The sequence below is a fragment of the Moschus berezovskii genome, chromosome 23 (assembly GCF_049115385.1).
Source record: "Moschus berezovskii isolate FMDL1 chromosome 23, NW_MosBer_1.0, whole genome shotgun sequence".
NCBI lineage: Eukaryota > Metazoa > Chordata > Mammalia > Artiodactyla > Moschidae > Moschus > Moschus berezovskii.
This window is the reverse complement of record NC_142482.1, coordinates 27,755,399-27,777,408: the sequence shown is the minus strand read 5'-3', so window position 1 is coordinate 27,777,408 and position 22,010 is coordinate 27,755,399. Positions and strand designations below refer to the sequence as shown.

General features: G+C 48.4%; 1 protein-coding gene across 7 annotated transcripts in view; it reads left to right on the top strand.

Moving 5' to 3' along the window:
- The window catches only part of CCND3 (cyclin D3), a 97,126-nt gene extending 75,258 nt beyond the window's left edge, over nt 1–21,868 (top strand). For 2 of the 7 annotated variants that reach the window (XM_088831358.1, XM_088831359.1), the window contains 5 exons: nt 4,903–4,982; nt 16,290–16,505; nt 19,437–19,596; nt 20,083–20,219; nt 20,697–21,868. In XM_088831358.1, coding sequence (XP_088687484.1) covers nt 16,335–16,505; nt 19,437–19,596; nt 20,083–20,219; nt 20,697–20,864 — 636 coding nt within the window. In that variant the 5' untranslated portion in view covers nt 4,903–4,982; nt 16,290–16,334 and the 3' untranslated portion in view covers nt 20,865–21,868. Of the gene's footprint in view, nt 1–4,896; nt 4,983–13,516; nt 13,765–14,771; nt 15,402–16,289; nt 16,506–19,436; nt 19,597–20,082; nt 20,220–20,696 lie in introns of those variants that run through there. The other 5 variants (XM_088831357.1, XM_055407186.2, XM_088831355.1 and 2 more) reach the window with 5 other exon arrangements.
- Nucleotides 21,869–22,010: the final 142 nt, after the last annotated feature.

Below are 22,010 nucleotides of genomic sequence, written 5' to 3'. Positions count from 1 at the left end.
CCTCATCAGCACCACCACCCCAGACCTAGGCTGACCACTGATCTATTTTCTGCCTCCATAGATTTGCCTATTCTGAACAATTCATATAAATGGAATCATACGATGCATGGGGCTTTTAGTTGGCTTCCTTCTCTTACCATAATGCTTTCAGAGTTCATTCATGTTGTACTATGCATCAGTGCTTCATTCCTTTTTATGTTGTTTTATTTTTTATTTATTTATTTTTTGGCCATGCTGCAGGGTATCTAAGATCTTAATTCTCCAGCCCTCACCCCCTGCAGTGGAAGCTGGATTCTTAACCACTGATCCACTAAGGAGGTCCCTTCATTCCTTATTACGAATGTCTCAGTGATCTTCCATTGTCTGAATACCACTCATTAGACCATTCTTGAATAGTTAGTTAGTTAGATCATTAGTTCAGTCGCTCAGTCGTGACTGACTCTTTGCGACCCCATGAATCACAGCACGCCAGGCCTTCCTGTCCATACCCAACTCCCGGAGTTCACTCAAACTCATGTCCATCGAGTCGGTGATGCCATCCAGCCATTTCATTCTCTGTCGTCCCCTTCTCCTCCCGCCCCCAATCCTTCCCAGCATCAGAGTCTTTTCCACTGAGTCAACTCGTCACATGAGGTGGCCAAAGTATTGGAGTTTCAGCTTTAGCATCAGTCCTTCCAATGAACACCCAGGATCGATCTCCTTTAGAATGGACTGGTTGGATCTCCTTGCAGTCCAAGGGACTCTCAAGAGTTTTCTCCAGCACCACAGTTCAAAAGCATCAATTCTTCGGCGATCAGCTTTCTTCACAGTCCAACTCTCACATCCATACACGACTATGGGAAAAACCATAGCCTTGACTAGACGGACCTTTGTTGGCAAAGTAACGTCTCTGCTTTTTAATATGCTATCTAGGTTGATCATAACTTTCCTTCCAAGGAGTAAGCGTCTTTTAATTTCATGGCTGCAATCAGCATCCGCAGTGATTTTGGAGCCCCCCAAAATAAAGTCTGACACTGTTTCCACTGTTTCCCCATCTATTTCCCATGAAGTGATGGGACCAGATGCCATGATCTTTGTTTTCTGAATGTTGAGCTTCAAGCCAACTTTTTCACTCTCCTCTTTCACTTTCAACAAGAGGCTTTTTAGTTCCTCTTCACTTTCTGCCATAAGGGTGGTGTCATCTGCATATCTGAGGTTATTGATATTTCTCCCAGCAATCTTGATTCCAGCTTGTGCTTGAATATGATTCATTATATTTGTTCATATGTTGATGGACATTTGATTGCTTCCATTTTTTGGCTATCGTGAATAATAATAATGCTCTGACATTTGTATTCAAGTTTTTGTATAGATGTATGTTTTTATTTTTTCTTGGGTATCTACCTAGGAGTGAAACCACTAAGTTATATGGTAACTGTCTGTTTCACATTTTGAGGAACTGCCAAGTTGTCTTCCAAAGTGACTACACCATTTTATATTCCCATAGCAGTCAGTGTAGGAGGGCTCCACTTTCTCCATATCCTCAGAAACACTTGTTATTCCAGTCTGGGACACTTTTGAGAGTGAAAGGGTGCACCATTTATAATTACACTAGGACAAATGCTACCAACTGGAACATAGTCTACTTAGATACAAAAAAATTTAGAAGATTCAATTCCTGATTTCAGAGAACTTTCAGGCCACATGATGAGTCAAAGCCCCCAAAGCCACATACTTGAGTCAATTAAAGAATCAAGTAAAGGTAAATTATTAAGAAGGAAAGCAAAGTACATTTTGTTTCCCCCAGGAGACTGTGTTCCCTTTAAGAGAAAAGAGCTGTGTTTTATTATTATTTTTTATTTTTTTTTTTAAATAAAATGCGGCGGAGGCGAGAGCTTGAGCCTCCTGTCCGCCGTCGGCCGCGGAGACCAGAAGCGCAGCGACGACCGTGGCCCGCCCAGGCCCACCGAGGAGCAGCCAAGAGCTGTGTTTTATTTGTTCTTGTACTGGTCATGGCCTCAGGAGGTTCTCGGCATTTGATCGGGTGTCAGTGAAGATCTGTGGACTAAATGAATGAATAATAGAATAAATGATACAAACACTCTTGGAGTAAATGTTTAAAAAAAAAAGGGAAGACAAGGTCATCTGGGGACTTCCCTGATGGTTCAGTGGCTGAGATTACGAGCTCCCAATTCAGGGTACCCGGGTTCCATACTTTGTCAGGAAACTAGATCCTGCATGCCACAACTAAAATTTGACACAGCCAAATAAATAAATAATATTTTTAAAAAAGAAAAGTCACCTGGCTTGGATTTGTGTGTTTGGGGGAAGTATGGATCTTTTCTGCTCATTAACAACACTTGTTTAGCCACTCAGTCGTATCTGACTCTTTGTGACCCCATGAACTGTGGCACACCAGGCTTCCCTGTCCTTCATTATCTCCCAGAGTTTGCTCAAACTCATGTCCAATGAGTAGGCAATGCCATCCAACCATCTCATCCTCTGTTGTCCCCTTCTCCTCCTGCCTTTAATCTTTCCCAGCATCAGCGTCTTTTTCAATGAGTCAGTTTTTCATATCAGGTGGCCAAAGTATTGGCCCTTCAGCTTCAGCATCAGTCCTTCCAGTGATATTCAGGACTGATTTCCTTTAGGATTGACTGGTCTGATATCCTTGCAGTGCAAGGGACTCTCAAAAGTCTTCTCTAACACCACAGTTAAAAAGCATCAATTCTTTGGCACTCAGCCTTCTTTCTAGTCCAACTCTCACATCCATACATGACTACTGGAAAAACCATAGCTTTGACTAGACGGACCTTTGTTGGCAAAGTAATGTCTCTGCTTTTTAATATGCTGTCTAAGTTGGTCATAGCTTTTTTTTCCAAGCAGCAAGCGTCTTTTATTTCATGGCTGCTGTCACCATCTGCAGTGATTTTGGAGCCCAAGAAAATAAAGTCTGTCACTGTTTCCATTGTTTCCCCATCTATTTGTCATGAAGTGATGGAATTGGATGCCATGATCTTAGTTTTTTGAATGTTGAGTTTTAAGTCAGCTTTTTCACTTTCCTCTTTCACCTTCATCAAGAGGCTCCTCAGTTCCTCTTTGCTTTCTGCCATAGGGTGGTGTCATCTGCATATCTGAGGTTATTGATTTTGGAATCTTAAACTGGATTTTTCCAGTGTAAATGACTGACAAGAGGTTCAGGAAAGGCCTTCCATGCAGGGGAGTTGGCTGAGCAGGAAGTCTGGAACCACAGCCATGTCTTTATCCTACAGGAGGTTAACAAACTTTAGGAATAAATGTGATACCTACTCCCAGGAGTTTCCAATCTTTGGGGAATACAATGAGCACAGTTTGTTCAGTTCAGTCGCTCAGTCACGTCCGACTCTTCCAGCTCCATGGACTGCAGCACACCAGGCTTCCTGTTAATCACCAGCTCCCGGAGACTGCTCAAATTCATTTCCATCAGGTCCATGATGCCATCCAACCATCTTGTCCTCTGCTATTCCCTTCTCCTCCTGCCTTCAATCTTACCCAGCATCAGGGTCTTTTCCAATGAGTCAGTTCTTGCATCAGGTTGCCAAAGTATTGGAGTTTCAACTGCAGCATCAGTCCTTCCAATGAATATTCAGGACTGATTTCCTTTAGGATTGACTGGTCGGATCTCCTTGTTGTCCAAGGGACTCTCAAGAGTCTTCTCCTGCACCACAGTTCAAAAGCATCAATTCCTCAGTGCTCAGCTTTCTTTATGGTCCAACATCCATACATGACTACTGGAAAAACCATAGTTTTGACTAGGTGGACCTTTGTTGGCAAAGTAATGTCTCTGCTTTTTAATATGCTGTTTAGGTTTGTCATAGCTTTTCTTCCAAGGAATAAGCGTCTTTTAATTTCATGGCTGCAGTTGTAACACCCTTTTACCGGTTTTATGCCTGGGTGTCATCAAGCCTGGGTGTCATACTGGTTGTATGACTGGGTGTCATTAACCTTTTTTGGCTCAAAATTCCTGTGAATCTTTCAATCTTACGACCTTGGAAGTTTCTGGAATTGGTGGGCCAGGATGTAGGCCTTAAAGGAGAGGTAGATTTGAAGGAAGGAGCAGGATGCCAGTGTTGGGTGATAAGGCTCTGAGGTGGGCTGGAGTGCTCCAGCTGAGATAAAATGGGATAGAGTGCCTTGGCACTCTTGAAGAACTTTAAAAGGCAGGCTGGTTGACTTTTAAATTTGACTGATAAGCAGGTCCTTGGACTGGAGATGAAAGGCATGTCTGTGAGAGATTAATCTGATGGCTCTGGGCCATGGATCCTGTATCTATCTGGAAGCAGGGTGAAGACCTAGAGCCTCTGAGGGAGTCTTCTGTAATTGTAATGTAGCCCCAGCCTTTCAGAAAAGGGTTTGAAACTCCTTTGGGGTCAGTCTTATGATGTATATGGCTTCCATGGAGTTTCATTTTCCTTAACCAATGATAATTTAAACCACTGTTTTTATATTACGGAGCTCATGCCAAATGTACATACATTTTAAAGACAGAGTATTAAACTTTGAGTTTCCCTGGTGACTCAGTGGTAGAGAATCCACCTGCCAATGCAGGAGACTTGAGACTTGGGTTCGATCCCTAGGTCAGGAAGGTCCTCTGGAGGAGGAAATGGCAACCTCCTCCAATATTCTTGCATGGACAGTCGCATGCATAGAGGAGCCTGACAGGCTACAGTCCATGGGGTGACAAAGAATCAGACATGATTGAGCAACTGAGCATGCATGCATTAGACTTTCAGGTTTGCAGAAAGCAATTTTAGATTATGCAAACGGATTCTTCAGAGAGATGAATTCTCTCTGCTGTGAAGGGGGTTTGCTTTATTTTTTTTCTGGATGTGTACCATGTTTAAAGTCTTTATGGAATTTGTTACAGTACTGCTTTTGTTTTAGGTTTTGGACTTTTGACCCTGAGGCATGTGGCATCTTAGCTCCCCAACCAAGAATCAAACCAGCAGCCCCTGCATTGGAAGGTGAAGTCTTTGTTTTTATTAATTAATTTATTGGCTGTGCTGGGTCTTTGTTGCTGGGAGAGGGCTTTTTCTAGTTGAGGAGAGCAGGGGCAGCTCCCTAGTTGTGAGGCACGGGCATCTCACTGTGGTGGTCTTCTCTTGTTTCGGAGGAGCACAAATTCTAGGGCACTCGAGCTTATGTAGGTGTGGCACCTGGGCTCCACAGTTGCAGCTGTTAGGCCCTAGAACACCGTTAGGCTGAGTAGTTGTGGCGCAGGGCATAGCTGCCTCGAGGCCTGTGGGATCTTCCTGACCCTGGGATCGAACCCACGTGCCCTGCATTGGCAGGCAGATTCTTAACTGGACCACTAATGACAAATTTTGAGAAATTTGCCAAAAGCCTACCAGAGGAGTAGGAATAGTGGGATCTAAGTGAGCTTCAGGGAATGGTTTTATTGGCCCAGGGAACTGATTGGGTACAGGAAACCCAATAAAGGAAGAAATCTAAGATGGCACTAGAGCTTAAAGTCTGAGGACTCTGAAGAAAGATGATGCTATTCATTAAAAAAATGTACAAGTTAAGGGGACTTCCCTGGCAGTCCAGATTCTGCACTGCCAGTGGAGGGGGTGCAAGTTTGATTCCTGGTCAGGGAACTGAGATCCCACATGCCACACCATGTGGCCTAAATTAATTAATTAACTAAATAAAAGAGATAATGGATACCTTTAAAAAATGTACAAGAGAGGTTTGGGAAGATGATGGTCTACCTTGAGAACAGTGGACACAGGTGGCCTTGAGAACAAAGGATGGCCACGGAGAAGGAACCAGTAACCTTTAGTCTTTTTCAGCCTCTTCTAAAGCCTTCAGAGTTCTGTCCAGTGGCTTGGCATCCTTGGCACTTTGCCTAGTTTACTTTCAGTGCATCACTACTAAATAAGATGTTTACTGTAGGATTTTATAGATGCCCTGTATCAGACTAGAAATCTATCCCTACTTTGACAAGAGTTTTTCTTATTGTAAATGGATGTTGAATTTTATAAAAAACTTTTTTGGCATCTGTTGATATGATCATATGTTTTTTTTCCCCTTTAATCTTTTAGTGTGATAAAATATAGTGGTTATATTCAAAATAAACTATGCATTTTTTGTATAAAGTCAATAACATATCACCCTTTTTATATATTGTTGGAGTCTGTTTGCTAATATCTTGCTTAGGATTTTACATTCATGTTCATAAGTGTAATTGTCTTTTCTCATATTGTGCTTGTTGGAATCAAAATTATACCCAAAATGAGTTGAGATGTGAACCCTCTTTTTATATTCTCTGAAAGAGTTTGTATTGAATTTACTGTTTTCTTGAATGTTTGGTGGAGTTGGAGCTCTTTGCCTATTTGCTATTGAAGGGTGTCCTATCATGTGGGTGAGAGTAGAGAAAGGAACTTTTATTTTGGGAGTGAAAGTATCTTAAACAATGAGGAAAATTTATTATCTCACACATCACAAAAAGCCTGGTGGTAGGTGGTTCCAAGATTGGTTAAATCAGCAGCTCAACAACATTAGTGAGAGAAATTTGTTCTGATCTTTCAGATGTCATTCTCAGGTGTCAGCTCCTTCCCTCATTGTTGCAAGATGGCTGCAGCTGCTCTGGACATCACAGCAACATGGCTAAGGGTGTGGGTTCTGTAGCCAAACCTGGTTTCAGATCCCATAGGTATCTGATATTGGGTAAATTGCTTAACCTCTCTGTCATATGGGATGGTAATAATCCATTACCGCAGAAGTTTAATATTATATGGATTAAATGAATTAGTTTTTTAAACTCTTAGAATCATGCACTTAGAATCATAGTAAGCATCCAGTAAATTTTAGCATATCTTACTCCATTCTCATATTAGGCAGAAATGAGTCTTTTTCTTTCATGCTGCATTTATTGAAGCCCCTTAGCAGACTTATTTCACACCTTATGGGCAGAATATGATGACTACCCATTCCTAAACCAGCTATGGAATTGTCTTGATTTGGTTTAGAATAATTTAGGTTTAACCCCTGAGACAGAGGAGTGTCCAGCCTCTCCTGAAACAGTCATCTGATATCACAACAAAATGTGGGTTCTGTTTGCAAGGCTGAAGTTGGGGTGGTGATAGTGGGGGCTTTGGGGGTCACACAAAGAAGGGCAGGGTAGGATTCCCCATCCCTACTGGTTCTCCATGATATTTCTTCGAATAACCCCTTAGATTTGCCTAGCACTTCACAGTTTACTTAGTGTTTTCTTTTTTTTTTTTAATTATTTGTTTATTTGGATGTTCCAGGTCTTAGTTGTGGCAGGCAGAATTTTTAGTTGGGGCATGTGGGATCTAGTTCCCTGACCAGGGACCAAACCCAGGTCCCCTGCATTGGGAACTCAAAGCCTTAACCACTGGACCGCCTGGGAAGTCCCAACTTAGTGTTTTAACCAGTGCCTTATTTCATCTGGTCTTAGAACCATCCCCTAAGCAGTTTGGGCTCTTGTTATCCTCTTTTATAGATGGGGAAACAAGCTCCCAGAGTTAAAGCACTTGCTTGGTTCTGGGTTTATAGCTGACACAGAATCAGGTCTTGAGACTTAAATTGAGGTCTTTGGGTTCAAAATTCTGCCTTTTTTTTTTTGCCAGACCACGGGGCATATGGGATCTTATTTCCTCCAACCAGAGATCAAACCCATGCCTCCTGAAGTGAATGTGAAGAGTCCTAACCACTGGACCGTCGGGGAATTACCAAAATCTGCTGTTTTCTTCCTCTTCATGAATTCCCAGTTGCCTGTCATTCACATGGTGCCCTCACAACCACCACATCCTACTTCATATTTTCAAAATTAATAGTTTTTCATTAAATAAATGTCTCTTAAAAGGAAGCTTGATAAAGCCCCAGGTTTGACATTCTGGTGCACACACAACTTTCGAATGAGCCCAAAACTGTTAAAAATACCTTTACTCAGGATTATAACTCATGCTGTGGTGCCCAACTGCATTCAACTCCCCACTCTGATGAGGGAGCATGTGCAGCTGCTTTCCACCTTGATGCCCGTGGACCTCACATTTTAGGGTACAGCAGTCCCCCCGGTGCAAGCCCCCAGCCTTGTGACTTTGCCTGATGGCTCTTCCCGTTGTCAGGACCCACTGTGCCCACCACCATCCAGGAAAGCTGGAAGTGCTGGTGTTTAATTCCAGACCTGCCTCCGCACGCAGCAGCCTTCAACCATGTGATTGTGCTGGTGTTTTTCTCACATCCAGTTTGTCTCATTCGTGCATTCATTTATTCAGGCAAAAAAAAAAATGTTTAAACACTTCCTATGAACCAGGCACCATTCGGTTTCAGTGAGGTGGAGTAGACAAACTACAAACCGAACACGGAGGTAAGGTGTAGTATATGTCAGTGATCAGTGGTAAGCAGAAAAATCGAGCAGTGAAGGGGCCCAGAGGCAATCAGGGTTGGAGTAGGATGGCCAGGAAAGGCTGTAGGAGAAATGTGACTTTAGTCAAAGCACAAAGGCAGGGCCATGGGGGCACTGGGGGCAGAACATGCCAGGCAGATGGAACAGCAAATACAAAGGGAACATGTATGCCTGGTATGGTCCAGGAACAATAAGGAGACCAGTGTGGCCAGAGCAGGGTGAGTGAGAGACAAGTACGTGAGTGAATGGAGAGCCCTGGGGGTTGAGACTAGACTGGAGGGGGCAAGGGTGGACCAGGGATGCCCGTTAGGAGCCACCATCCCAATCCAGGCAACAGATGATGCCGCTTAGACCAGGGTGGGAGAAGTGGAAACAGAGAAAAGGCAAGGACTGGAGATGTGTTTTGGACATAGAACCAACCAGAAATGAGTAATGCTTTGGATGTGGGAAACCAATCAGGACAAGGAAGAACTGAATTTGGACCAGGGAGGTAGCGGAGGAAGAGAAGAAAAGAGGGTGGAATTTTCCAGATATTTTGAAAGTAGACTCTTCCATGGTCTGCGGATGGGTGGATGTGGGAGTTGAAAGAGAGTATCAAGAATGACACCCAGTGTTCTGGCCTGAGCAGCTGGAAGGATGGAGTTGCCACGTGCTGATATGGGGGAAGCTGGTGGGAGGAGCAGGTTTGTTGAAGGAAAGCTGAGGATCTCCATTTTGGAGAAGCTGGGTCTAGAGATGCCGTGTGAAGTTGTCAAGAAGGCAGCCTCCTGGGTAAAACAGAAACAGAAAATAGGTCAGCTCATGTGCCTGCTCTGATTTGGTAGCACTGCCCAGAGTGCTGTGTTGACATTTTTAAGGTCCATCTGGGCTCACTGGGAGAGTTTTGATCAATAGTGAAGCCTGTCTCAGGAGCTGAGTAAACAAATAATGGTGAACACTGGGTGTAAGATGTTCCACTGCAGATTGGGAAGAAAATGTGAAGAATTCTGATCTGTGTATTTTTGTCTTATTCTTTACATTTTTTTAGTGTGTTGTATAATGGATATTATATGTTAGCATAGCAGGTTTGGACATAGTTTCTAAATTAAGTCTTCCGTATTTACTGGAAGACTATACTCCGTTTTTACTGAGGAATGGATGAACAAGAACTTTTGAAGAGTACAGATCTAAAATATTGTACAGCAGATGCTGAAAATAGTGACCTCGATCACTGTAAGCCCTGAAGTGTCTCCTGAGTCCTCAGAAAAATTATGTTTGGGTTTTTTTTGTTGTTGTTTACTTTGTAAAATAATTTATTTGCTTTATTTAATTTTGGCTGTGCTGGGTCTTCCTCACTGCTTGGGCTACTCTCTAGTTTCGGTCCACAGGCTTCTTATTATGGTGGCTTCTTATTATGGTGGCTTCTTATTATGGTGGCTTCTTCTTATGGTGGTTTCTCCTGTTGTGGAGCATAGGCTCTAGGGCTCTCAGGCTTCTGTAGTTGCAGCATGTAGGTTCAATAGTTTTGGCTCCCAGACTCTAGAGCACAGGCTTAGTAGTTGTGGTGCATGGGCTCAGTTACTCTGAGGCATGTGGGATCTTCCCAGGCCAGGGATCAAATCCATGTCTCCTTCATTGGCAGGTGGATTCTTTACCACGGAGGCACCCAGGAAGCCCCCAGTTTGGTTTAGTGCTTGATTTTTCCACTTAAAAATATACATTCAGAACGCAACATCATTAGGTAATATTTCTACCAAAAGTATAAAAATATTTATTAATCTTCATTTAGTCAGGAGAAAACAATCAGATGCATCCAAAGTGGAGTGCACTGTGTAAAACAACTGGCTTTCCAAAATACCAGTGTTATCAAAGACTTTTCCACCCCTTGGTCACAGTGCAAGGCATGTGGGATCTTAGTTCCCTGACCAGGTATCAAACCTGTGCCCCCTGGAGTAGAAGCACAGTCCTAACCATGGGACCACTGGGGAAGTACATCAAAAACTTTTTTTAAAGGATCAGAAACTGTTCTAGAGTAAAGGAAATTAAAGAGGTTACATTGCAAACTCGATCCTTGAATGGATCTTGGGTTGAGAAAGCGGAAAGCTATGAAGGGTTATTACTGGAAGAGCTGGGGACCTTGGTATGCAGATTGTGGTATTGTATTAGTATACATTTCTAATTGGGATCATTGTTTCATGGTTACATGGGAGACTTGCATTCTTAGGCGACCCAGACTGAAACATGTAGAGATGAAAAATCATGATGTCTGTAATTAGGTCTCAAATAGTTCAGCAAAATACACATAGGAATTTAGGTGAAAGGTGTGTTAGTGGTCACTGCTATTCTTGCAGCTTTCCCGTAGTTTTGAAATATTTCCAAGTAAAAAGTTGGGGGGGGATAGTATGAATAGTATTCACATGTGTCTCCAGTTCTCAGAAAACTAGGATATCAGACCAGTTTTCATATATTAGAATTCGCCAAATCTTCACCACCACTACAGTAATCCCTGGCATTTTTATTTTCCATGTGCCTCCACATCTATTGTGTTACATTTATTATCATAAATAGTCTGTACACATAAAGCAGTTTGTGTCTGTAAGTACCACAATCACAATGAACTTTTAAAAAATGGCTCACCATATGCCAGGCACGGTTTCATATGTTTCACACGAATGAGTGCATTCCATCTTTCTAGCCACTGGAAGGGGAGGTATTACTCATAGAGACAGCGTAAAGGGACAAAGCAAGTAATTAAAAAGTTAATCCCACTAGGGGATTGTAAGTAAAGAAAAAAGTATAGGAGACCCCTGTAATGATCACTCAAGAAAGCAGGCTTGCTTAACTACAAAACCCAGCAGGCTTGCTTAGCAACAAAACCACGCAACAGAAGCACAGTTTCCTGACTGTCATTCTTAGTTTCAGAAAAGGAAACTGGGGCACAGAAAGGTGGTACAATTTGCCCAAAGTCACTCAGCCAGGGTAGGTGGAGGGTCAGAGTGATGTGGCCCCAAGCCCACCGGTGCTCATCACCATCCCCTTGACCACTCGCTTTACGCTGTGAAATGTAATGGAGCTGCCATTCTTGGAGGATGACTTCTGCTGCTCAAACTTTTCCTTTTCTCTGAGGGGTTCTGGATGTATGTTCATAGATAAAGGGTACTCCTTAAGAGAGGGAATGATAGTAATAGCAACAGCAAACTGCCATCTTTGAATGCTTACAGGCGTTCAATGGGCCAGGCACAGGCAAGATGCTTTCTGCCTGTTTAGTCCCCAGAACCCCTTTGCAGCTGAAACTATTCTTATTTTCATTGAACAAAAAAAAGAAAAGGTAGAGCTCGGCTTTGAAGGCAAGCAGACTGCCTCGCCTCTCGACCTGTCATCTGAATGGGTCCGAAGGTAACTGAGCCATAGAACGTAGCCTGTGGGGTGATGGGCCTCACCCATCACCTTATTCACCCCCTCATTTCTAGGAGGGGGACGTTTCAAGTGCTGAAGAGGAGGAGGAGTGGGAGAAGGAAGAAGAGGAAGGAAGCATTGTTTCCTTCCTCCTTGGGGCTTTTCATCTGGCTTGTGACATTCCATTCCCACCCCTCCTCACCTCTGCCATTTCATTGAGCAACTTGTTCTAATTGAGTGCACCTGGGCAGAAACTCCTCCCCATATTGGCCCTGGTCAGTGCTTTGTCTTTTTTTTTTCCCCCTTCTTTTATGAAAAATGAGGGGAGCCCCTGTTCCTTTGAGACGGAGGTGCTTGGTGAAGTTCCCAGGCTGATCAGCCAACCCTCCAGGAACTCCTCTGCCTTGGCCCGGCACTGAGCTCATCTGCCTCCATGGAGGACAGCCTGCCGACTTGTATCTGACCGTGGCCTGAGGTCCCGGATGACTCTGCTCTGGGTATGTCAGTCCCAGTCAAGGGCGAGGCAGAGGTATCCTTCAAAATGCCCAGCTCTCCAGGAACCCCCTTCCCCAGGGTGCAGGCTCACTCCCAAGCTTCCTGGACTGGGTAGTTTCTGGGCCCCTTCGTCACTAAATCAACAACGAATAAATCAATTTGCACTCATAGATCAGCACAAGAGGCAGTAGAATAAAGTAGTTAAGAGCATGGATTCTCCAGCCAGACTCACTAGATTGTATCCAGCCTCGACCACATTAGCTTTGTGACCTTGGGCAAATTATTTAGCCACTTTAAAGTACTGGTTTCCTGTTCTGTAAAATGGGGGGAAATAATAGTATACTTATGGGGAAAAAAAAAATGATGATTTACTCTCTCATCAAAGATGCACCATCTTCTTAACAGAACAGTCCTACTCAATAATTCTGAAAGCAAACATCCAGGACAGAACTGGTTTTTGGTTATGTACTAACTTTAAAAGCTACATTTTTAGTCCTTCTGCACCCTAAAAGCCCTGCATGCTTCAACATGTTTGCCTCCCCTTAACTTCATATCTAATTTTTATAATTTTAAATACACTGTTCTCTTTAACAAAAGAGTGCAGTGCAATGATTAGTTAGCTCAAGAAACTTCTTGCTTGTATTTTTGAAGACAGGAGTAGAAGACTTACAAGATCAGAGAAGGTATACAGCCCACATTCACACTGATACAATGAGAACTCTTGAATTTAAAAATTTATACACATTACTAATAAACCACTTTTCATCTCGCCAGTTGGTAGTTTGTTTTTTTTTTTAAGTAGATATCTCATGTTTGTTCATTAGTTTGGTTCAGCCTTTCAGCAGGGAAATTTGGTAATAAGAACTGTATCAAAAGCCTTAGAATGTTTCATAACTTCAGATTGAGAAATTTCACTTCTAGAAATTAATTCACTTCTAGAAATAATCATAAGTGTGCACAAAAATATTACCACAAAAATATTTTACAGTATTATTTCTAATAGGGAGGAACTAGAAACTACCTAAATTTCCAATAATACAGCTTTGGTGAAATACATTATGCTATATTCACTCAATGGTTTACTAGGTAGTTGTTTAAAAAGTTATAGAATATTTAATGAGATGGAAAAGTGCTGACAGTATACTTTTTCATGGGAAAAAAAACAGCTTACAAAATAGTTTGCAATGATGTCATTCTTAAAAATATGTTTATTCACAGAACAATTTTAGAAAAATAAACATTGTCATTTTAAAGGGTTATCTGGCCAACTGATGCAAGGAGCTGACTCATTGGAAAAGACCCTGATGCTGGGAAAGAGTGAGGGCTGGAGCAGAAGGGGACAACAGAGGATGAGATGGTTGGATGGCATCACTGACTCAATGGACATGAGTTTGAGCGAACTCTGGGAGATAGTGAAGGACAGGGAAGCCTGGCATGCTGCAGTCCATGGGGTCGCAAAGAGTTGGACATGGCTTAGTGACTGAAGGACAACAATCTGGATGGTAAAACTGCCAGTACTTACTATTTACTTTTTTGTGTGACATCGGTATTTTCTGTCTTCTACAATGCATTGAATATTTCCATGATATGCAAACAACAAAAAATTTATTGCATAAAAAAGAACAGTTCATCGGGACAATGCTTAGCGCAGGACTGACCTCTTCCTATAGAGTGTCATTTCTCTAGTGACTCACTTCCTTAGTGCTGCACCTCCTTGGAGGACCCCAGGAGAGGTGGGGGTCCCCATGGCCTCCTGCCATTTGGAGCATTACTGGAGGCTTGTGGTGTGTTTGCCTCCTGGTCACGCGGAATCCAGCTTTAGAAACACTGCAAAGTCCCAAAGCTTGGGAGGTAAAAGTGGCGCCTGGAAGATTTTATAGAATCTGAGCAAGAAACTCCTCCAGAAAGGAGCTAGTTTCTCCGCCCATCATTTCCTCAAACGGAAACTAAGGCCAAAGTCAGGGTCTGTCCAAGGCCACACAGCCAACTTAATGACAGACAAGGTGAGGCCTTGAATCCATGACCCTTCCGCCCTGTTGTAGTTCTCAAGCGTGCGGAATTAGCACTGTCTCTTCTCACACTTTAATATGTACAGGAACCACCAGGGATCTTGTTAAAGGCAGATTGTGATCCAGTAGGTCAGGGGATGGGCCTGAGGTTCTGCTTTTCTGACCCTCTCTCAGGCGATGCAGATGGTGCTGGTTCGGGGATCAGTTTAAGTAGCCTTGGGGTAGAGCAGAGATTCTGGAGGCGGAGAATTGGCTTCCCAATATTAGCTCTGCCGCAGACGAACTATTATTATAGTTACTGCTTCAGTTTTCTCAACTGCAAAATCAGTATAAGACCTAACCCACAGCTTCTTCATTAAGATTTTAATTAAGTGCTCAGAACAGCCTTCCCTAAGATCTAGCTATTTTATTATTATTTACTTTCCCTAGAGCAAGCAGCGGGTGAAGCAGGGTTTGACGAATGAATGAATAACCTTTGGGGGCGCCTGGAGTCGGGAGAAGCAAAAATGGAAGGGCTCGGAGGTGGGGGCTCGGGGGCGGGGAGAGGGCCACCTCCAAAGCACGCTCCTCTAGCACGGGGTGGTCAGAAGGATCCGGAGCGCCCGGAAGCCGGCGGGCCCGCGCCCAGCCGACCAATGCGGCCGCCCCGGGGGAGGGGGAGCGCGCGCCAGCCCTTTCCGTCCGGGCGCCGGAGGCCCCGCCCCCGGAGCGTCGCGACGTCCGAGCATTCCACGGTTGCCACTCGGTCGCGAGGGGCGGGGCGCCTGTCAGGGAAGCGGCGCGCGCGCGGCGGCGGGGGCGGGCTGAGGCTCGGCCGCGCAGTGCCAGCGCCAGCGCCAGCGCCGCAGTCCCGCGCCCCGCGCTCTCCGGCCCGCCGCCTGCGTTCTGGCTCCCGAGCCCGCGCTGCCGCCCAGCCCGCGCGCTGCCGGAGGATGGAGCTGCTGTGCTGCGAGGGCACTCGGCACGCGCCCCGGGCCGGGCCGGACCCGCGGCTGCTAGGGGACCAGCGTGTCCTGCAGAGCTTGCTCCGCCTGGAGGAGCGCTACGTGCCCCGCGCCTCTTACTTTCAGTGTGTGCAGAGGGAGATCAAGCCGCACATGCGGAAGATGCTGGCGTACTGGATGCTGGAGGTACCGCCCGGGCGGGTCTCCCCTCCCCCGTCACCCCCGCGTCCCGGGCTCCGGACATCCCGGGGCCGCCCTGTCGGGACATCCTGGTCCTCAACAACAATCAGCAAGATGTTTCTGTGGCGCAGATCCCCGGGGCCTGGACTTTTCACTCGCGCGCCCTTAGCCGGCTGCCTCCGTGCTGTCTTTTTCTTGCCCTTCTCTGACCCTGACCGCCAGGCGTTTGGCACCCCCAAATAACCCTGTCTTCGGGCCGGGAAAGCGGGGCGAGGGCCACCCTCTCCCCTCTGACTTCTCTCAAAAGTCTCCCCGCCCCCCGACCCCACGCCCGGTCTTCTCGGGAGAGCGCGCCTGGAAAACCCTGGGCTCGGCCGCCCCCGCCGCAGAGCGGGTTCCTTGTGTGTGTCGCGGGGGTTCTGGCGGGGAAGCCGGTGGGGGTGGCGCGCTGTTCCGGGCGTCAGGGAAATGAAAAGTGCGGGAGGCAGCCGCTGGAGTCTCCTCCCTTCCTTTTGGGTGTGTGCACTGGGTGGCAGTAATAAGGGTAAGGTCCCAGCCCTCTGCCTCCTATGGGTGACTCTTCCGAACCCCTCACGCTCGGTATGGGTTGGAGGGGATCAGCCTCAGTTTGCATTCCTGAAGGAAGGGAGCCTCTGGCGTATCCCGCTCCCCGCCCCCCACCCCCGGGGAAAGGAGGCACCGCAGAGGAAGTGGGAGGGTGTCACCTTGGGGAAGGCGCATCCTGCGTGTTAGTCCTTGTCACTGTGAGTACACCTATCCCCTTCCGTGTCTTGCTCCCCCTTCCACTTCCCTTCAGCGCACCGCACCCCCCGCCTTTAGTTGCTGCTCGGTTTCCTAAGCCTCTGTCCCGAAGTGACTGTGCGCCTCCCCCAGGTGTGTGAGGAGCAGCGCTGTGAAGAGGAAGTCTTCCCCCTGGCCATGAACTACCTGGATCGCTACCTGTCCTGCGTCCCCACCCGAAAGGCGCAGTTGCAGCTCCTGGGTGCGGTCTGCATGCTGCTGGCCTCCAAGCTGCGCGAGACTACGCCCCTGACCATCGAAAAACTGTGCATCTACACCGACCACTCTGTCTCTCCCCGCCAGCTGCGGGTGCGTGCATACCCTCCCCACCTCCCAGCAACCCCGGCCTCCTTCCTCACGTACCAGGAAGAGGAAAGCTAAGACCTCCGGAGGCTTTCTGCCCCTGGGCAGGGTAGCAGCTTTTTTCCTTTTTCTTTTGACAAAAGATGGGACAGTGTGGTGTGAGGTTCAGGGTGGCCCCAGTTCAGGCTTGCGCTGCCAGCATGAACCAGATCTCCTTGTCTTGACCTCCAGGGGGTGCCACTCCTTCCTGGTCTTTCCCCCAGATAGCAACAAGTCAAACTGCATGTCTGCACTCACTAGTACTTTGCCTCTGGGTTTACACAGCCACCATGAGTTATTTATTGGCAGCAGCAGGACATGCCTGTGCACCCCCACTGGAGTGGGGGAGTGGAATGTGCTTCATGTGGGGGAAGGGGCCGCCCTGGTTGAGTCTTGTCTCCCAGTGTGTGGACTTTGTGATCAAAAAGCCTCCCAGAGCCGATTAAAGCCAGGCCCCAGCTGCTGTAAGGAAGGGCCGAGGAGTTCCATCCCACTTTGCTTCCTTCCCTCCTTTTATATCCCAGGAGAACCAGGTCTTTCCCTCATCCTCCATTCCCTAGTCTCACCCTGAGAAACTCCGCTCTCAGAAGCAGCTGCTTCAGGCCTGGTGGAATCATCTTTTCCCCTTTAGCCAAAGGCCAGTACTGAGGCACAGACTGGGGCTGAACTGCAGCTGCTTCCGATGTGATAATGATGCCCTCTCCCCTGGCCCACCCACCCTGACCAAGGTCTTTCATAACCCTGTGGGGAGCTGCTGTCACTCTTGTGGTTTGGGAAGTGGCTCCCTGGGCCTCTTGCTGGGAACTTGGGCTGGGCTCTTCCTGAGACAGGGCAGGGGAGTCATGGTTCTCTTTCCCCACTGAGCCTGGAGAGGAGGTGGGGAGTTGCTTGGATCTGGAAGAGGTTATTTGGGGGTGTGCAGATCATCTTCCGGGGGACCCAGGGGAGAGGGGTGAGCTGGCACCTTCCTCCACCTTGCTCTACAGCGGTCGAGTCTTCTCTTGACCCGAGAGGCGTCTCTGGGCCCCATCTCCTGGGGAGGAGGGCAGTGTGCTGGCTGCTGTGATTGGTTGGCCAGGAAGGCCAGGGTACTGGGGCCCCCGAGTGCTGCTTGTCGGGGAACGGGATTCCTCTTCCTGCCAAGTAGCTCTCGGAGATGGGAGTAGGAGGCCAGAGTTGGGAATCTGGGAGGCTTCACAGCTCTTTGTGATGAATCTGGTAGTTTTGGGCAAGTCTGAAGGTGGAGCTGGTTTCCAGGGCTAGAGAGCAAGATGTTTCTGGAGGAGTTTGGGCTGGTGGAAGGGGACTTCGTTTTTGTGAAAAGATTAGCCTGGGATGTGTGCCTTTATGTGAGGGCAGTTTTTCAGAACAGGCCAAAAGTCCTCTCCTCCCACTCCCCTGCCTGAGCTGGGGGTGGAGTGTGCCGATCGATGACTTCCTAGGTCAGAGTTGGAAGGGACATCAGAGAGCTCCGGTCAGTCCAAATAATCCTTGTGGCACAAAGAAGGTGGGGGCCCAGAGGAGGAAGGAAGGGTCCGGCTCAGTGTTGCACTGAGGGTGATGAGGTGTTCTAGGGCTCAGGTGGCCTACGAGGTTAGGGATGTGACGGAAGCTTCTAGGGGTGTGTTCTCTGTCAAGTGAGGACTGAGATTCTCAGTGGATATTCTGCCCGGATGGAGGGTAAGGTGGCCACCCTCCCCCCACACAGGACCCTATGCCTCCCCACTCTGAGCTGCCTTCCAGATGTTTCCTTGGATGCTGGATGCTTTTTATTGACTTCTGAGTTAGGAGTTTGACCCCTGGAATAAGCATGGGGAATAGAATGCTAACTTCTCTGCCCAACTTCTTCTGGCTCCAGGCCAGGCTGATTTCTGTGAGGCTCTGCAAGAGGCTGAAGATCATGACACCTCGGTGGGCCAGGAGAGGGGCAGCTGTGACAGAGGGCAGAAAAGAGATTGGGTGGGGTTGCCATTTCTACCCCACTAAGGGGTCAAACCCGTGCGTTCCTTCCTGAGATAAAACAGTGAAGAAATCCTCCTGTGTGCAACTCAGAAATGGGGCCAGGGCTGGGAACCCCAGAGGAGTGGATCGGGTGGGGCTCCCAGTCTCCTTCCAGGACCCAGCAGTAGGAGGGAGGCTGGGACTGACGGAGAGATGGTTTGGTCCCTCAGGGATCACCTGGACCCATCCTGTCAGTCTTGACCTCCACTTCTCCCCGAGACTCAAATGACACTAGGCACTGGGTTTCAGCCAGAGAGGTGGAGTGGGGTGCTCTGTTTCAGCCCCCCACCCCAGTGTCCCCCCAAGGGGATGTGGGTTGGGTTGGGCAACCTCCACTTTGAGGAACCTCAGGGTTGGCTTAGGGGCTGTGTCAGAGGAGGAAGGGCCTCAGGCTCACCCTAGTTTCTTCAAGAGGTGTGGACTTGGCGGGCATGCTGAGTTGTGGGGAGAGGCTAGCGATCTCTCCCTTCACAAATCCTTGGGATTATGGAGAGTCTTCCTGCTTCACGCCAGAGGAGCCTCCAGTTCCTAGTGGTGGTGGTCTGCAGACATCTTTCAACTGTGACTGGAGGTGTACTCAGAGCCTTGCTGGAAGTCAAGAGAAGGCCTAGACTGTTGGACCCCACAAAGATAACCCAGCAGGATTAAAAGAGGCAATTTATGTAAAGCATGTAGTTCTGGCATCTAGGAAGTTGATCAATAGAGGCTCAAAGCAAGTGCCCCTAGCTGTTCCCTGCACTGGGTTCCCCATTCCTCAGTGCCAGTCTTGAAGTTCAAAAGCAGTCCTGAAGTCTTGACCTTCAAGTGTGATGGGCTTCGCTCCCTGTGAGACTTCCACTTTACTTCCTCCCCTTCCCTTCTTCAGCCACTGACCCTGCTCTCTTCCTCTGCCTCCAGGATTGGGAGGTGCTGGTCTTGGGGAAGCTCAAGTGGGACCTGGCCGCAGTGATTGCCCATGATTTCCTGGCCCTGATTCTGCACCGGCTCTCTCTGCCCCGCGACCGACAAGCCTTGGTTAAGAAGCACGCCCAGACCTTTTTGGCCCTCTGTGCTACAGGTAAGAGTCCCACATACACATGTGCCAAGCCAGGGAAATCAGAAGACTTGGAAAGGTGAGAGGGATCTAGATTTGGTTTATAACCTCAAAATCTGTGAAAATTCTATCCTCTCAGCCCTCAACATCAATACAGAAAAGCAGCAGAGCTGTCTGGGATCTCAGAGATGCCGCAAGCCCCCAGCCCCCACCCCCCACCCGAGTATGTAGGTGGGGACACCAAGGGCTTAGAGAGAGGCTGTCTCAGTGACTAAGCCAAGCCTAGGACCCAGGTCTCTTAACCTTAATTTTGTGTCCATACCAGGAAGAGACCCCTTCACTCTGGTTCCTGGCCCGGATCACTTACTACCCTGACCCTCTCCCCGGCTGCTGTCTCACACCGCTCACTGCTGGGGTGTCCCAGTACCCCTGTGCACTGTTCATACAGCCTGGTACTTTCTGGGAAATGGGAGGTGCATGCTGGTATTCACCCTTGCCTTTCTTTCCTAGACTACACCTTTGCCATGTACCCGCCATCCATGATCGCCACAGGCAGCATCGGAGCCGCAGTTCAAGGCCTGGGTGCCTGCCCCGCGTCTGGGGACGAGCTCACGGAGCTGCTGGCCGGGATCACAGGCACTGAAGTGGTGAGTGCTGGGCAGCCAGGCAAACGGCCTCAGCTCACGAGGCGGCACTTCCCCTGAGCTCCCAGCAGAGGGTGCTGTGGGCCACTCCCAACCTGGCCTCCACTCCAGGTTTCAAGTGCCCCACCGTTGCGGCTTCTGTGGTCTTTTATCTCCTGCCGTGGTCTGAAGAGGAGCAAGTGTTGCGGGTGGGCCGAAAGGCACTGCCCCTGGGTACCCTTTTCTTGCCAAGCAGTATGCAGGAGTGGGGGTGGGGGGGTTCAGTGTCAGATGTCAGGCCGCTCTCACACCCTCTTGCCACATCCTCTTGCCAGTTTCTGAGAACTGAAGGCTGATTCCTGGGGTTGGGCTGTGGCCTAACCTCCCCAGACTTCCCTGTGTGCTGGGAGGTGTCCTCCTGTACCTGCTGCCAGATGCTAGTGGAGGGGGGGAAGTGGGGGTGGGAAGTGGACCTTCCTCACCACTCCCCCTTGTCCCCAGGACTGCCTGCGGGCCTGTCAGGAGCAGATTGAAGCTGCCCTCAGGGAGAGCCTCAGGGAAGCTGCCCAGACCTCTCCCAGCCCAGTGCCTAAAGCCCCCAGGGGCTCCAGCAGCCAGGGGCCCAGCCAGACCAGCACTCCCACAGATGTCACGGCTATCCACCTGTAGCCCTGGAGAGGCCCCCTCGAGTGGCTGCTGACAGCAGGAAGGGACCCTGCCACCCCCCTCCCTGGCTGCAGGAACGGAATCACGCCACAGCTGAAGCCTGAGGGGGCTCCTTCCCCTTGCCCCTCGCCAGCCAGAGGGGTCAGGTCCTACCTATGCCTGCAGTGTGCACTAAGGGGCCAGTCTGGCCCCTCCTCCCGCCTGCATCCAGCCAGCTCAGCTCTCCCGGGGGTGGGCCAGGCTGGCCAGAGATGACATTGAAGTGTAATACATGTACCAGCATTCCTTTCCAGGGGCTCCCTTATCTCTGGGGCTCTCAACTGCCAAAATTGAACCTGAGCCCCTGGCAGAGAAAGCTCGGAGTCCTAACCACTGGACCACCAGGGGATTCCCTAATTACTGCATTTGGATTGGGGTCTTTCTGAAGAAACCTCAGATGTTCTAGACACACGTGAGGGGCAAGAGTGGACATCCCCTCTCCGAGCACTTGGAGGCCCTGCATAATCCTAGCTGCTCCTAGGAGGGGCCCCAGCCACCGTCCAGGGGCAGGAACCAACCTCCTTGCTTTGCTTTCTGCTCAGCTTCTCCTGTGTGACTGGGGGGAGGGGGTGTCAGTGCGGAAGGAAGTTGTTTTAATTTATTAATTACTTTGAGTACAACTGTATGAGGGTGTGGTGGGGCCCTTCTCCCCCCACCACAGGGGTGGTAACCCTGGTGGTTGCTGTATTCCTCCCCTCTGCTACTCGCTAGAGGATCTTCGTGGCCAAGGAGCTGCTATGCCTGGGGTGGGGCCATGCCCTCCTCTCCCTTTGGCCCTCTGCCCCATCCTCCAGGAGCGAGGGGTGTCCCGGAATGAAGCAGGGGATGACCTGGTGATGACCAAACCCCCTGTCCGGAGAGGGAGGCAGGCCCTGTTAACACAGGTCTTTCCTGAGGCCACAAGGTCCAGGCTGGTGGCCGAGGACCATCATGCTACCTTTATAATAAAGATTCTGGAATAAAACTGACTTTCGCTTCTTGGATTAGAGGGCAGTCTGCGGGAAAGCCTATTTCTGCACTGCATGGGGTGAAAGAGGGTAGAAATCAATGTCTGGAGCAGGGGTCGTCACACCTTTTCTGTCTTGGGCCAGAGTAGATACTTCAGGCTTT